This window comes from Zeugodacus cucurbitae, chromosome 2 (assembly GCF_028554725.1).
Source record: "Zeugodacus cucurbitae isolate PBARC_wt_2022May chromosome 2, idZeuCucr1.2, whole genome shotgun sequence".
NCBI lineage: Eukaryota > Metazoa > Arthropoda > Insecta > Diptera > Tephritidae > Zeugodacus > Zeugodacus cucurbitae.
This window is the reverse complement of record NC_071667.1, coordinates 28,475,491-28,488,984: the sequence shown is the minus strand read 5'-3', so window position 1 is coordinate 28,488,984 and position 13,494 is coordinate 28,475,491. Positions and strand designations below refer to the sequence as shown.

Genomic DNA, 13,494 nt, shown 5'->3' with positions numbered 1-13,494 from the left:
AATATTTGAGAAACAGTTTGGTAAGTACCTCGAGGCACTTAAGCGGTATTAATTTAAGTGCCTTTCCCGCTTAAGTGTCTCAAAAGTATTGCATGATAAGAAGGGGTAGTTAAGCGGAGATTACTGTACTATATTGTCCTTAAGCCTAGGAAGTACAGAGCTTAAGCATTAGGTTATGTGACTCTTAATTCTACATAAAGCGTGCCATAAGTGATAGGTGATGGTCGCTTCCTAGTTTTCGATGCGTCAATGACATGTTTGACACATTCGTTTAATAGATCAATTACATATTTATTGTTTATATAATGCAGAAATATCATGAGGTATTGGTGGCGTTAAATTACTCAAATGGATTAATCGTCTTATTATATTTGGAAGAAAACTGAGTTTTTGATTATTATATACATACATAAGATCAAACATATTCTATCCATTTGGATACTTAACATACACTTTCACAAATATACATATATTTCATATACGAGTACATGAATTCAATTTAACGAAAGCACTACAGCCGAACAGCAATTTTTTCAAGTTCCGAATTGTAAGCGTTCAGTACAACATTGCCTTCCGTTGTGATCGGATATAGGCAAATAGTCACGACTTTAAATTTATTTAATTAATAATAATTCTTTGTTTTTAATTATAAAAATGTTACGTTTGATATTATTGACGGCGTTGATTTTGAGTTTATCAATTGACGATATACGTTGTGATCCGATTGGTAATGAAATAGCCAGAAAAGTGTCAAAAAGTTTATGAAAGTGCGCTATTTAGAATGGATAATGAATACATAAGTGAGGTCTACCATTGACTAAAACAATTATTATTCCTTTTGTTAATTCTTAATATTTATGAGAAGCTTTAATCAGTGAAAGCACACGAACGAATTTTGAATATTAAATCAAATCAAAGATACTCTCCAAATTTGTAAAAATTTATTTAGTATCCCAGACGTGTGTGAAAGCGCCTAGGTTAAAAGTGCAAATTGCTGACAGTGTAACATAAATAAAAAAAAAAAAATTGCGAGATAAATTGGTTAATAGCACGGATTTTTTATACTCTCGCAAAAAAACTGCAAGCGAAAACCGAAAATATATGAAGTGCCATAACTACGCCATATTTAAATGTACAAAAGTAACTACAGATGGTACAGATGATTTTACTAAGAAGGGGCATATTTGGTAAAATTTTTGTGGTAAAGTGGGCGCGGTTCCGTCCTCTACTAAGTTTTTTGTACATATGTATCTCGTAAACTAATAAAGCAATATCAAGGAAACTCTCTTGACTCTCTCGACCAATTTCAATGAAATTCAGTATGCAATATTTTACTTGCATCTCAATGATATGTTGTAAAAATAGGTTCACAACCACGCCACCACCTAAGTACCAGAACTTTGAAGACGATCTGAACAATTTACTTTACAATATATAAAGTAAGCACTAGTGAAGATATCGAAACAGAACTTTGTACAAATACTGCATTTATAGTGTTGAATCGTCCTTCTAAAAATCAAATTCAATTGAGATAAATATTATAAATTGATTCATTATTCATATGGGAGATTTCTCGGGAGTTCCATTGCCATTATATAGTAACGTTACGTCGGTTAACATTCCGACATAGATTAGGTACCATAGTATCGCACTCAGACTTATCGTTGCGATATTCCACTCGTCATACTATATACTAGCTTGACTTTTCGTTGATGTCACAAAGTACTTACCCATCCGACTAGTAATTTGAAACACCCTTCAACTAATAGTGTGTGGAATCATTTGGTTCGTTCTATATATTTTGGTATACATCAAGTACTATCGAAAACTGAAACAATCGGACCATGATTCAATGGGATATAGAAAATATAAGAATATCAGGGCATTTGGCTCACTTTTATTGAAAGTATCGGCAAATCTGTGAGATGACTGACTTTTTCTGCATTAGCTCTAAATTTTGAGTTATCCTAATAAAATTGCATGGTACCTAGTTATCGCGTATAGATTATATACATACATATGTATATAAGTATGTAATAAAAACGCCCTTGTAATATATATATTATATATTTTTATACTCTCGCAACAAAAGTTGCTAAAGAGAGTATAATAGTTTTGTCCACATAACGGTTGTTTGTAAGTCCCAAAACTAAACGAGTTAGATATGGGGTTATATATACCAAAGTGATCAGGGTGACGAGTAAAGTTCAAATCCGGATGTCTGTCTGTCCGTCTGTCCGTCTGTCCGTCCGTGCAAGCTGTAACTTGAGTAAAAATTGAGATATCTTAATGAAACTTGGAACACGTGTTCCTTGGCACCATAAGAAGGTTAAGTTCGGAATCGGACCACTGCCACGCCCACAAAATGGCGATAACCAAAAACACATAAAGAGCTATAACTAAGCCATAAATAAAGTTATGAAAATAAAATTTGGAACATAGGATCGCATTAGGGTGGGGCACATTTGAATGTAATTTTTTTGGAAAAGTGGGCGTGGCCCCGCCCCCAAATATGTTTTTTGTATATATCTTGCAAACCAATAAAGCTATATAAATTAAACTTTCTGCTGTCGTTTCTTTTAGCCGTTTCCTTATACAGTCCAAAAATGAAAGAAATCGGATAATAACCACGCCCACTCCCCATACAAAGGTTAGGTTGAAAATGACTAAAAGTGCGTTAACTCACTAACGAGAAACGTCACGAACACAAAATTGCACAGAAATGATAGCAGAAGGAAGCTGCACTCAGATCTTTTTACAAAATGGAAAATGGGCGTGGCATCGCCCACTTATGTGTCAAAAACCATATCACAGGAACTACTCGACAGATTTCAATGAAATTCGGTATATAATATTTTATTGACACCCTGATGATATGTGTGGAAAATGGATGAAATCGGTTCACAATCACGACTACTTTCTTTATAACTCAATTTTGAATTCCATCTGAATCCTTCACTTTATAATATATACATTAGGAACCAATGATGATAGCGAAATAAAACTTTACACAAATACAGTATATGATCTGTGGCATCACTTGTGAAAAAATTGTCGAAAACGGACTATAACTTTTCAAGGCCCCAGATATCGAACATGTTGAACTCAGCGCCTAAGGTTAAATTTTAACCGAAAGTATGGGTAAATCTCTCTGCTAATTTACTGTAATTCAGAGGAATTTGTTTTCTTCCAATAGTGTGTCTCTGTTCCAAAACTTATTAATCGGGTTACAACATCCCCTAACTCCTATATACCTAATTATAGGTTTTTCAAAAATTCGTTGGGCTTTATTATGCATATATGTTATGGTTAATATGTGATATATCTTAGCAAAATTAAGTAAGCGTATTGTAAGTGTATTGTATTGCTGGTGAAATTGAATGAAATCGGTTCAGGAATTACCTCAGCCCTCATATCTATATATGACGATTTTCGCCATTCTATTTAACTTTGTGCCGAATTTATGGGTAAATTTGTGCGTTATCTTAATAAAATTTCTTCAATAAATTGCGAGAGTATAAAATGTTCGGTTACACCCGAACTTAGCCTTTCCTTACTTGTTTATTTATTTAATTTATTTTCAGGTAATAACAATGATGAACAATTTAATTGCACAGATGGTACCAGTATTGAATATATAGATCTATGCAATGGTAAAAAGGATTGCAACGATGGTTCTGATGAATTTTTGTATAATGATATCACCAAAAGCTATTGTGGAAACCAGAGTTGCCCAAATAATTATGTCAAGTGCAATTATGGTGCTTGCATACCAATTACACTCCTATGCAATGGCGTTAAGGATTGTGCTGATGGATCGGATGAGTGGAATTATAATTGCACGGATCATCCAGAGTAATATCTTTTTGATAAACTATCAGTATATTAGTGCCTATATATTTATACACATACATATTAATATACTCTCGCAACATGTTGCACAGCGTATAACAGTTTTATTCACATAATGGTTGTTTGTAACACCTAAAACTACTCGAAATATATATATAGAGTTATATAAACGAAAGTAATCCGGATTACGAAAGAAGTTGGAAACAGGTTGACTGTCTGTTCGTTTGACCATGCCTCCAAGTAATTTGAGTAAAAATGAAGATGTCTTAATGATACAAGCGCCAACGGAGATATCGGAACAAATATTTGCCCCCCAAAAACCTGGAATTTTTAAACTTTTGTCACTTCAAATTTCCGGTAGACTTAATACGGTATATATCAGTAAATATGTAGGCACAAATTAGTGCACATATATTCTTGAATATGTCGAACCACCAATTATTCCAGCCCCCATATACCACATATGAACATTTATGTTTATAATTAACGGTATTTTAGTGGTATTTATACCGTATGAATTGGACAAGTTGTGTGTTACCTTAATAAAATTAAATACATAAATTGCGAGAGTAAAAAAATTTTGATGACAACCGAACTTAGCTCTTCCTTTCATGTTTCTTATAGATATCCTGACGAGTGGAAAGCGTGTGAGTCCGGCAATTTTATTGAAGCAAATAAATTTTGCGATGGAAAAATCGATTGCCTTACTGCTAAAGGCAAAGAAGAAAACATTGATAACAGCGATGAAAGGCCTTTTCAGTGTCTTTTAAAGTCATGTTCCCCACACAAAAACTTTCGTTGTGATTATGGAGGATGCATAAAGAAATCTAAAATTTGTAATCACTTTAAAGATTGTATTGATGGTTCGGATGAGAAAGATTGTGAATACGAAGACGCAAAAGATACACCTAGAGCACAAAAAGAGGGCTGTGAAATTAAAGCCAATCAAAATTACAATATAAGAAATCAGAACCAGAACTCTAATGTTTACACCGGAGCGGTTGACCGGGTTTCCGTCGACACACGCATTTCTATTAGATGTAAAAATAACTATGTCTTCTCTAATGGCTTATCACAGCAGTACAGAATATGTACAAAAAATGGTTGGGATCATCCTCTTCCAAAATGCATTAGTGAGTATACGTCTATATGTAGTATAATCAGTTTTTTAGCTTCCTATTTTATTGTTGTTTAAATAATTCGTTATTGAGAATTGATTTTCTGCCCATATTTAAAGAAGTGTTCAATATTCTAATGTGAGTACTATGAGCCAAACCATTAAAAAGTGTGGAAAGAATCTACCGGGTTGCAAAACTGCAAAGGTCATTTACAAAGAAAATATACAACTTTCCTTCTAGCATTCAATAAAAATGGCTATAGGACATCGGTTGGCATGCTCACTGGTCACAGTCTATTCGCGGCGCACGCCTACAAGATGATGCTATCAGCTTAGGAGGAATGCAGAAAGAGTCAAGAACAGTGCACCAAAGAAACAGTTGAGCATCTCTCGTACATTTGACTTGCGCTAGCAATGTATCTAGGGGCTCCACAGTGCGATAGTTTGGTGGTATCGTCAGTGAGGCCTCATAATCTCTTAAAATTCGCGTCAAGCACTGGCATCCTAAACGATGACTACTACTATGGTAATGCGTGATGGCGCTCCATCTGGTATCGCTAAAGACCATAAAAGGTCTATATGGGGCCTGTTAGCATACCAGAATAATCTAACCTAACCTTTCTTAGACTCAAAAGTTTCTTGCAAAAGAATTTGGAGTAGAACCTGTGATGTGATTGGAGTGTTCGTGAGAAAGAATTTCCCGCAAATGAAAGTACTATTCAGACGACCTCAGTACAGACAGCTATACTGACTCACTACCTAGAGATGTACTCATAGATATTGGCAAAATTCACATATTAAAGAATTATTTTACATAATATAAACAATTGAGTTCACATAAATGATCGATTATTTTTTATTCAGAATATTGCGATGAGAGAATTCTATATATCAGCAAATCTACAAAGGTGGAGTGCATACATAGTCATCAGACTGTTGATTGTAAAAATATAGTACCCGGTACGATTGCAAGAGTAAGCTGTGCCGATGGTTATCAAATGCCGGATACAATAAGGTGAGAATAAAATTTTTCGAGTCTTTTGTGAGTGAATCTTAAGGTTTATGCCGATTGATCTACACAAAATATTAAAAATGAAAACCCAAATTGTGTAAATATACAATCAAAAATTTAAATATCCACTTTGCAAATGTAAACCACATTATACATGGCTATAGAATTTCAATGACTGGCAACTTCGTCACAATTTTTAGTTTATTATTATATTATTTCTATCATCCCTTATTATAGCAGAAACATACAATAATAAGTATAAGTGTACTTGTTATTTATATTAAACTTATTTTTATTGGCAGCGATTCCGAGCAATATGCGATGACCTGCACATCAGAGGCAAAATGGGATAAACACAAAATAAACTGTGATCCCGTTTGCGGTCATCAAGTGAGTTCCTCTATCCCAAGTGCATCAGATGCGCCATGGCATGTGGGTGTCAAAACATATATAAATCAAACGTGCGGAGGTACTATTGTGTCACCAAAAAGTGTGATAACTGGTGAGTGAAATGCTTTCTTCAATACAGACACAAGTACAAACCATTTTAATGATTTAAAGAGATCACCGTGAGAGCTGTATACTTTTAAGAAAAGGTTCGATTTACCCTACTTGCAATCTGCTAGTAGAATACTAGAATAAGATTGTTTCGTTAAAAATTCAGTTAAAATATCTGTAGCGTTTTTAGTTAATTTCGTAGGAATTTTGATGCCGAAGTAATGGAAGCCACACCCAGTTCTTGTCGTGTTAATCGTTGTATCATTTAAATTGCTTTATTGTTTGTTAACTTTAAGTTTTAAACTTTGTTTAAATATGTATGTTTCTTCCAGCTTTACATTGTGTCCAAGATGAAGATATTATGACGCTGAACGAAACCGATGTTACCGTAGTAATCGCTGGAGATTTAAAAAATGGAAATATTCATATTTTTACAGTCAACGTGTCGGAGATCATCGATGGAGGGTAGGTGTATATCTATATGGCTTTTTCTAGGGATCAAGTGAATTACTCCTATCATACAGTATTGACTAAAGAGATCCGTATGGCTGTCCATCCATCTGTCCGAGCAAGCGATAACTCAAGTAAAAATTAAAATTAATACCTTAATGAAGGAAGTTGGCATTGCGATATCGGACCATTGCCACGTACACAAATTGCTCATAATCGGATAATACATTTTCAAATCCCCAGATACTGAATATGGGGACCTCAGCGTCTATGTCAGATTTTTTACCGACAATATCAGTAAATCTCTGAGGCGTCTTAATGAAATGCAGATAGAAACGTTCTTTGATCTGAATGAATGCCATGGTCGTAGGGGAGTAGGTCGTAAAACCTTGTAGCAACCACGTAGCAAAACCTTGCCCACCATTTTAAGGAGATACATTTTTATACTCTCGCAACAAAGTTGCTACGAGAGTATTATAGTTTTGTCCACATAACGGTTGGTTGTAAGTCCTAAAACTAAACGAGTTAGATATAGGGTTATATATATCAAAGTGATCAGGGTGACGAGAAAAGTTCAAATCCGGATGTCTGTCTGTCCGTCCGTCTGTACGTCCTTCCGTGCAAGCTGTAACTTGAGTAAAAATTGAGATATCTTAATGAAACTTGGAATACGTATTCCTTGGCACCATAAGAAGGTTAAGTTCGAAAATGGGCGTAATCGGATCACTGCCACGCCCACAAAATGGCGAAAACCTAAAATACTTAAAGTGCCATAACTAAGCTATAAATAAAGCTATGGAGGTAAAATTTGGTATGAAGGATCGCACTAGGAAGGGGCATATGTGGATGTAACTTTATTGGGGAAGTGGGCGTGGCCCCTCCCCCTACTAAGTTTTTTGTACATATCTCGCAAACTACTAAAGGTATATCAAGGAAACTTTCTAGAAACTTTCGTTTCTTTTAGGTACTACCTTATACAGTCCAAAAATGGAGGAAATCGGATTGCAACCACGCCCACCTCCCATACAAAGGTTATGTTGAAAACTACTAAAAGTGGGTTAACTCAATAACGAAAAACGCCAGAATCACTAAATTTCATATAAGAAATGGCAGATGGAAGCTGCTCTCAGATTTTTTTACAAAATGGAAAATGGGGGTGGCGTCGCCCACTTATGGGTCAAAAACCATATATCAGGAACTACTCGAACGATTTCAATGCAACTTGGTTTGTAATAGTTTCCTTACATCCCAATAATATGTTGTGAAAATAGACCAAATCGCTTTACAACTACGCATACTTCCTATATACCAGAACTTTGAAGACAACCTGAATCGTTTACTTTACAATATATAAAGTAAGTACTAGTGAACTTTGCACAAATTCTATGTTAATAGTGTGGCAGCCCCATTCTAAAAATCGCGAAATCGGACCATAGGTTTTTAAGGCCCCATATATCGAACACGATGACCTCGGTGCTTTTAACCTAATATTATGGTTTCCAACTTTCAACGGAATTTATATAATATTTATGACGAATATGTGGGTCAAATTGTGTATTATATAATATAAATAAAGTTAAATAAATAAATTGCGAGAGTATAAAATGTTCGGTTACACCCGAACTTAGCCCTTCCTTACTTGTTTTATTTTAATTTTATAACCTTACCCTTCCATATATATAAATTATAAGTTTTGGGAAACATTTTGAAATTACGCTATGGTAGTATTAAGCAGTTACCAGAGTATTTTTTTATCGAGTCTGTCTGTTAATATTTCTTCATAATTCTTCTCACTACAGAGACATCGATGTTGCCCTACTAAAGCTAAGCGAAATACTTACTTTGAGTATGAACACAAGACCGATTTGTTTTACTAACGCCGAAGCTATTACAAAATCCAATCGAGCATTTCTTCATAGTTGGACGAAGAATGAAAACAAATTTGGCGATGTATTTAACAAAACCGAACTGCAAGTATTACCGAATGCTGATTGCAGCGCGAATTTGAATCAGACCTATATGTGTGTGCGACGAAAATATAAACTTCATACAAATGGCACACTATGCGAAGGAGATAGTGGAGCCGGAATTATTGTGGAAAATGATGGCGTTAACTATATAATTGGTATACTCATTCATAAACCCTCCCGCAACGCAGGCTGTACAAACGAGCCTGTCGTTGGCACTGTATTTAACCAAATACCAGAGAAACTTTATAAAAGCATTCAAGATGACAAAGAAAGCAAATATATTTATATATTGAAATGAAAAAATGTATGCGCATATGTAATTGTAAATGTTTTTAAAATATATGCAAAGATTTTATATTAAAAAGTATGTGTATTATGGATTTCATACACTTTTGAAATGGTAAAAGTGTCAATACTTACTTTTTTAGTTAACATGTCTATAACTTAGTGTAATTTGTTGCCTATTACTTGTATTGTCAGTTACCCAACTGCTGACTTGATTCCGGCCGAATGAGTAACTGAAACACAAAAATTCAAAGAGGTTATTAAAGGTCAATGAACTATGATTATTGAAAAATATCAAACATTAACAAAATGGCGTAGTTCTGAAAAAAATTGATTTTTTAGGTAAAAAATGGTCGTTTTTTAAATGCCAAATTGACAATTTTCAACAAATCAATATTCAAGAACGTTTTAAATTTGATGTTGATCGGTCAATATCTCGTTGAGTTATGATGTCAGCAATTTTGTGAAAAGTCGTTTCGAGAAAAACGCGTTTAAAGTTTCGACTATAGCGGCTTATACCTGTGAGCGATTGCCCTTTAGAACGCTGCCATTCAAAAACTATTCAAGATACGGCCTTACCGATATTTGAAAGTATAAACTATCGAATAAGCAAAAAAAAAAAATCGATTTTTTGAAAATGTCACACTGGTATACCCCCTTAATAACTGCGTGCAATCGCCTTTGCATTGATTTCCCCAACTTTTCCGTAAGTTTTAGGAACAACTTCTCGCACTTTTTTGCAATGCTTCTTTAAGTTGTTTCTCCTTCCTAACATTGTAAATTTCCATCCATTCTTTTACCGATAGACCATACATTTTCAATTAGGATTATATCTGGGCTTTGCGGTGTTGTTTTTGGGTAAAATAGACAGTAGTAAAAGATGCGAAGAGGAGTATCCAGCGCAGTATGTTAGTGAAACAGAAATCGACCCCCAAGGTTATCTGCACTTTGATAAATTTTTTTTATAAAATATCAATGAATTTCTTGGTATTTATTATTATCACACTGCCCCGGCTCATTTGAGTGATTCCTCTACAGAAGCCGATGTCGCACATTTCATTTCGTCATTATTAAAGAATCTAAAAGCTAAAAAATCTCCGGGCATTGACGGTATTTATAATAGCTGTCTAAAAGCTCTCCCCAAAAAAGAGGTACGTTATTTTGCTAATATAATTAATGCATGTATACGGCTGAGTTACTTTCCTAAGGTTTGGAAAAAAGCTAAAATCATAGCAATTAAGAGAAGTAAGGAAGGGCTAAGTTCGGGTGTAACCGAACATTTTATACTCTCGCAATTTATTTATTTAACTTTATTTATATTATATAATACACAATTTGACCCACATATTCGCCATATATATTGTATAAAGTCCATTGAAAGTTGGAAACCATAATATTAGGTTAAAAGCACCGAGGTCCTCGTGTTCGATAAATGGGGCCTTAAAAACCTATGCTCCGATTTCGGCGATTTTTAGAATGGGGCTGCCACACTGTAAACGTAGTATTTGTGCAAAGTTCTGTACCGATATCTTCACTAGTGCTTACTTTATATATTGTACAGTAAACGATTCAGATCGTCTTCAAAGTTCTGGTATATAGGAAGTAGGCGTGGTTGTGAAGCGATTTGGCATATTTTCACAACATATCATTGTGATGTAGGGAAACTATTACAAACCAAGTTACAAAGAAGTTCCTGAGATATGGTTTTTGACCGATGCCACGCCCATTTTATATTTTGTAAAAAATCTGAGTGCAGCTTCCATCTGCCATTGCTTAAGTGAAATTTAGTGTTTCTGACGTTTTTTCTTAGCAAGTTAACCCACTTTTAGTAATTTTCAACCTAACCTTTGTATGGGAGGGGGGCGTGGTTATTATCCGATTTCTTTCATTTTTGGACTGCATTAAGAAGTGGCTAAAAGAAACGACTGCAGAAAGTTTGGTATTATGATTTGCGAGATACGGGACGGGACCACGCCCACTTCTCCAAAAAAATTACATCCAAATGTGCCCCTCCCCAATGCGATCATGTGTTCCAAATTTAATTTCAATAACTTTATTTATGGCTTAGTTATGACACTGTATATGTTTTCGGTTTCCGCCATTTTGTGGGCGTGGCAGTGGACCGATTTTGCCCATTTTCGAAAGCAACCTCCTTAGGGTGCCATGGAATATGTGTTTCAAGTTTCATTAAGATATCTAAATTTTTACTCAAGTTATCGCTTGCACGGACAGGCGGACAGACGGACGGACAGACATCCGGATTTCAAATCCACTCGTCATCCTGATCATTTATATATATTTAACCTCATATCTAACTCTTTTATTTCTTGGTGACACAAACAACTGTTATGTGAACAAAACTATGATACTCTGTGCAACAGGTTGCGAATGTATAAAAACTAATAAACCACCAGACGATCCATATTCTTACCGTCCCATAAGTTTACTCTCTTCACTTAGTAAAATCCTCGAAAAGGTAATTAAAGAAAAATTAACAGCTTTCATTGAAGACAATGGTATCCTTCCAAACCAACAGTTCGGTTTCAGAAATGAGCACAATACTGTTCACGCCCTGGTCAGAATAAGAAAAGCCATAGAAATCAACTTTACACGGACCCAATCTACAGGCATGGTACTAATGGATATCAAAGCTGCTTTTGATTCAGTGTGGCATGATGGACTCCTTTACATAATGAACTAATTTCACTTTCCGCTTGAACTAATTAAAATCGTTCAAAACTTAAAAAAAAACCGTAGTTTTTCAGTACATATTGGAACCAGTCAATCCCCATATCTCGAAATCCCAGCTGGATGTCCCCAAGGCGCTTGTTTATCGCCTATGTTGTACAATATCTTCACAGCTGATTTTCCCCAATTAAACGAATGTAATACATCATTATATTTGCTGATGACACTGCTATCCTAAGTTCTGGAGAACTTTCTGTAGATATCATAACTAACTTACAATCAACTCTTAACGCATTGACCAACTATTTTACTAAATGGAAGATTCTTATAAAACCCCAGAAAACTCAGGCTATTTTTTTTAGTAGAAAACGAAAACCATGTTACTTGCCCCAGAACTGCGTTGTACTGAGTAATATCACTGTTCCTTGGGACGATACGGTAAAATATCTTGGTGTTATTCTGGACACAAAACTAATTTATAAACACCATATTTCGTACATTATTAACAAAATTAATATTTTAATTAGAACTCTTTACTCCCTCATAAATCGAAAATCGGGTCTAAGCACTTAAAACAAACAGCTCATATTTAAATCAATTTTCCAACCAATAATCTTTTATGGTGCACCAGCCTGGTCTAATATTGCAAATTGCCATTTAAAAAAGTGTTACAAAACAAACTGTCAAAAATGATTTTAAACCTCCCATGGCATCACTCCACTATCAATCTTCACTTAATTGCTAACATAGAATTAGTATCCGATAGACTTTATAAGTTAACCCATAATTATAATTACAAATGCTGTAATTCAGTATATCAACATATCATTATTTCATTATCATTGTCTTAACCCTAGTATAAGCTTTTATATATAAACCGTAATATTTTTTCTTTTTTTTTCAAATGGGATTTTTACCATAATTTTGCCCCCAATTATATATAACAATTAAACATTTTTTTTAGATCATAAAAACGTTGTTATAATAAAGCAGAAAAGACAATTGTTTGTCTCAACTCTTAAATATAAAGTTTTTTTGACAATAAAACATAATTAATTAATTAATTATTATTGCGGTGATGGGAACAAGTTTTCCTACTCCAGCTGCATCGAAACATCCCCAAAACTTGATGGAAAGTCCACCAAATCTCCAAATCTAGATTTTGTTGTCAAAATTGGTTTGAAAATTTATATTTTTGCTGAAAAAGTAGGGTGTATGAATACGGATTTTGCATACTGTGTATGTTTATCCACCTCATATACGTACTTTCAAGCTTCCGGTGGCGGTTAATAAGTATGTATGTACGTTAAGTGAGCGTATTGTCTTAATATAATGTATGTAGCTCGGTGGCAAAAATAGTTGAAATTGGTTCAGGAATTATTCCAGCTTCCACATACTATAAATGATAATCGCTACGGACGTTATGCCGAATATAAGGGACGAAATATGTGTTATCTAAATAAAATTAAATAAACAAATTGAGAGAGTGTAAAACGTTACCCCGAACTTAGTACTTCCGCACTTGTTAATATTTATATATATACCCATATAAACTGTATCCATCTGGATACTTATCATACAATTTCACAAGCCCACATATGTAAGTATGTAAAATCGGTTTA

At 34.5% G+C, this 13,494-nt stretch overlaps 1 protein-coding gene across 2 annotated transcripts; it reads left to right on the top strand.

Moving 5' to 3' along the window:
• The first annotated feature begins 570 nt into the window (after positions 1-570).
• LOC105213580 (modular serine protease-like) lies at positions 571-9,256 on the top strand. Of its 2 annotated transcripts, none has more exons than XM_011186498.3 (7): positions 571-727; positions 3,585-3,855; positions 4,477-4,985; positions 5,834-5,984; positions 6,284-6,483; positions 6,812-6,944; positions 8,729-9,256. In XM_011186498.3, the coding sequence occupies exons 1-7, from the start codon at positions 655-657 to the stop codon at positions 9,195-9,197; spliced, it is 1,806 nt and encodes a 601-aa protein (XP_011184800.2). In that variant the 5' UTR covers positions 571-654; the 3' UTR covers positions 9,198-9,256. The 2 variants fall into 2 exon arrangements, with proteins under 2 accessions (XP_011184800.2, XP_054084023.1); XM_054228048.1 differs by having other exon boundaries at positions 677-800.
• The last annotated feature ends 4,238 nt before the right edge of the window (positions 9,257-13,494 follow it).

Bases quoted from the DNA above. Each gene is read 5' to 3' on its own strand.
- LOC105213580 (XM_011186498.3), top strand. From the start codon at position 655: ATGTTACGTTTGATATTATTGACGGCGTTGATTTTGAGTTTATCAATT. The intron at 4,986-5,833 runs GTGAGTATACGT...TTTTTTATTCAG, and splicing joins TCCTCTTCCAAAATGCATTA to AATATTGCGATGAGAGAATT. The intron at 5,985-6,283 runs GTGAGAATAAAA...TTTTATTGGCAG, and splicing joins CAAATGCCGGATACAATAAG to CGATTCCGAGCAATATGCGA.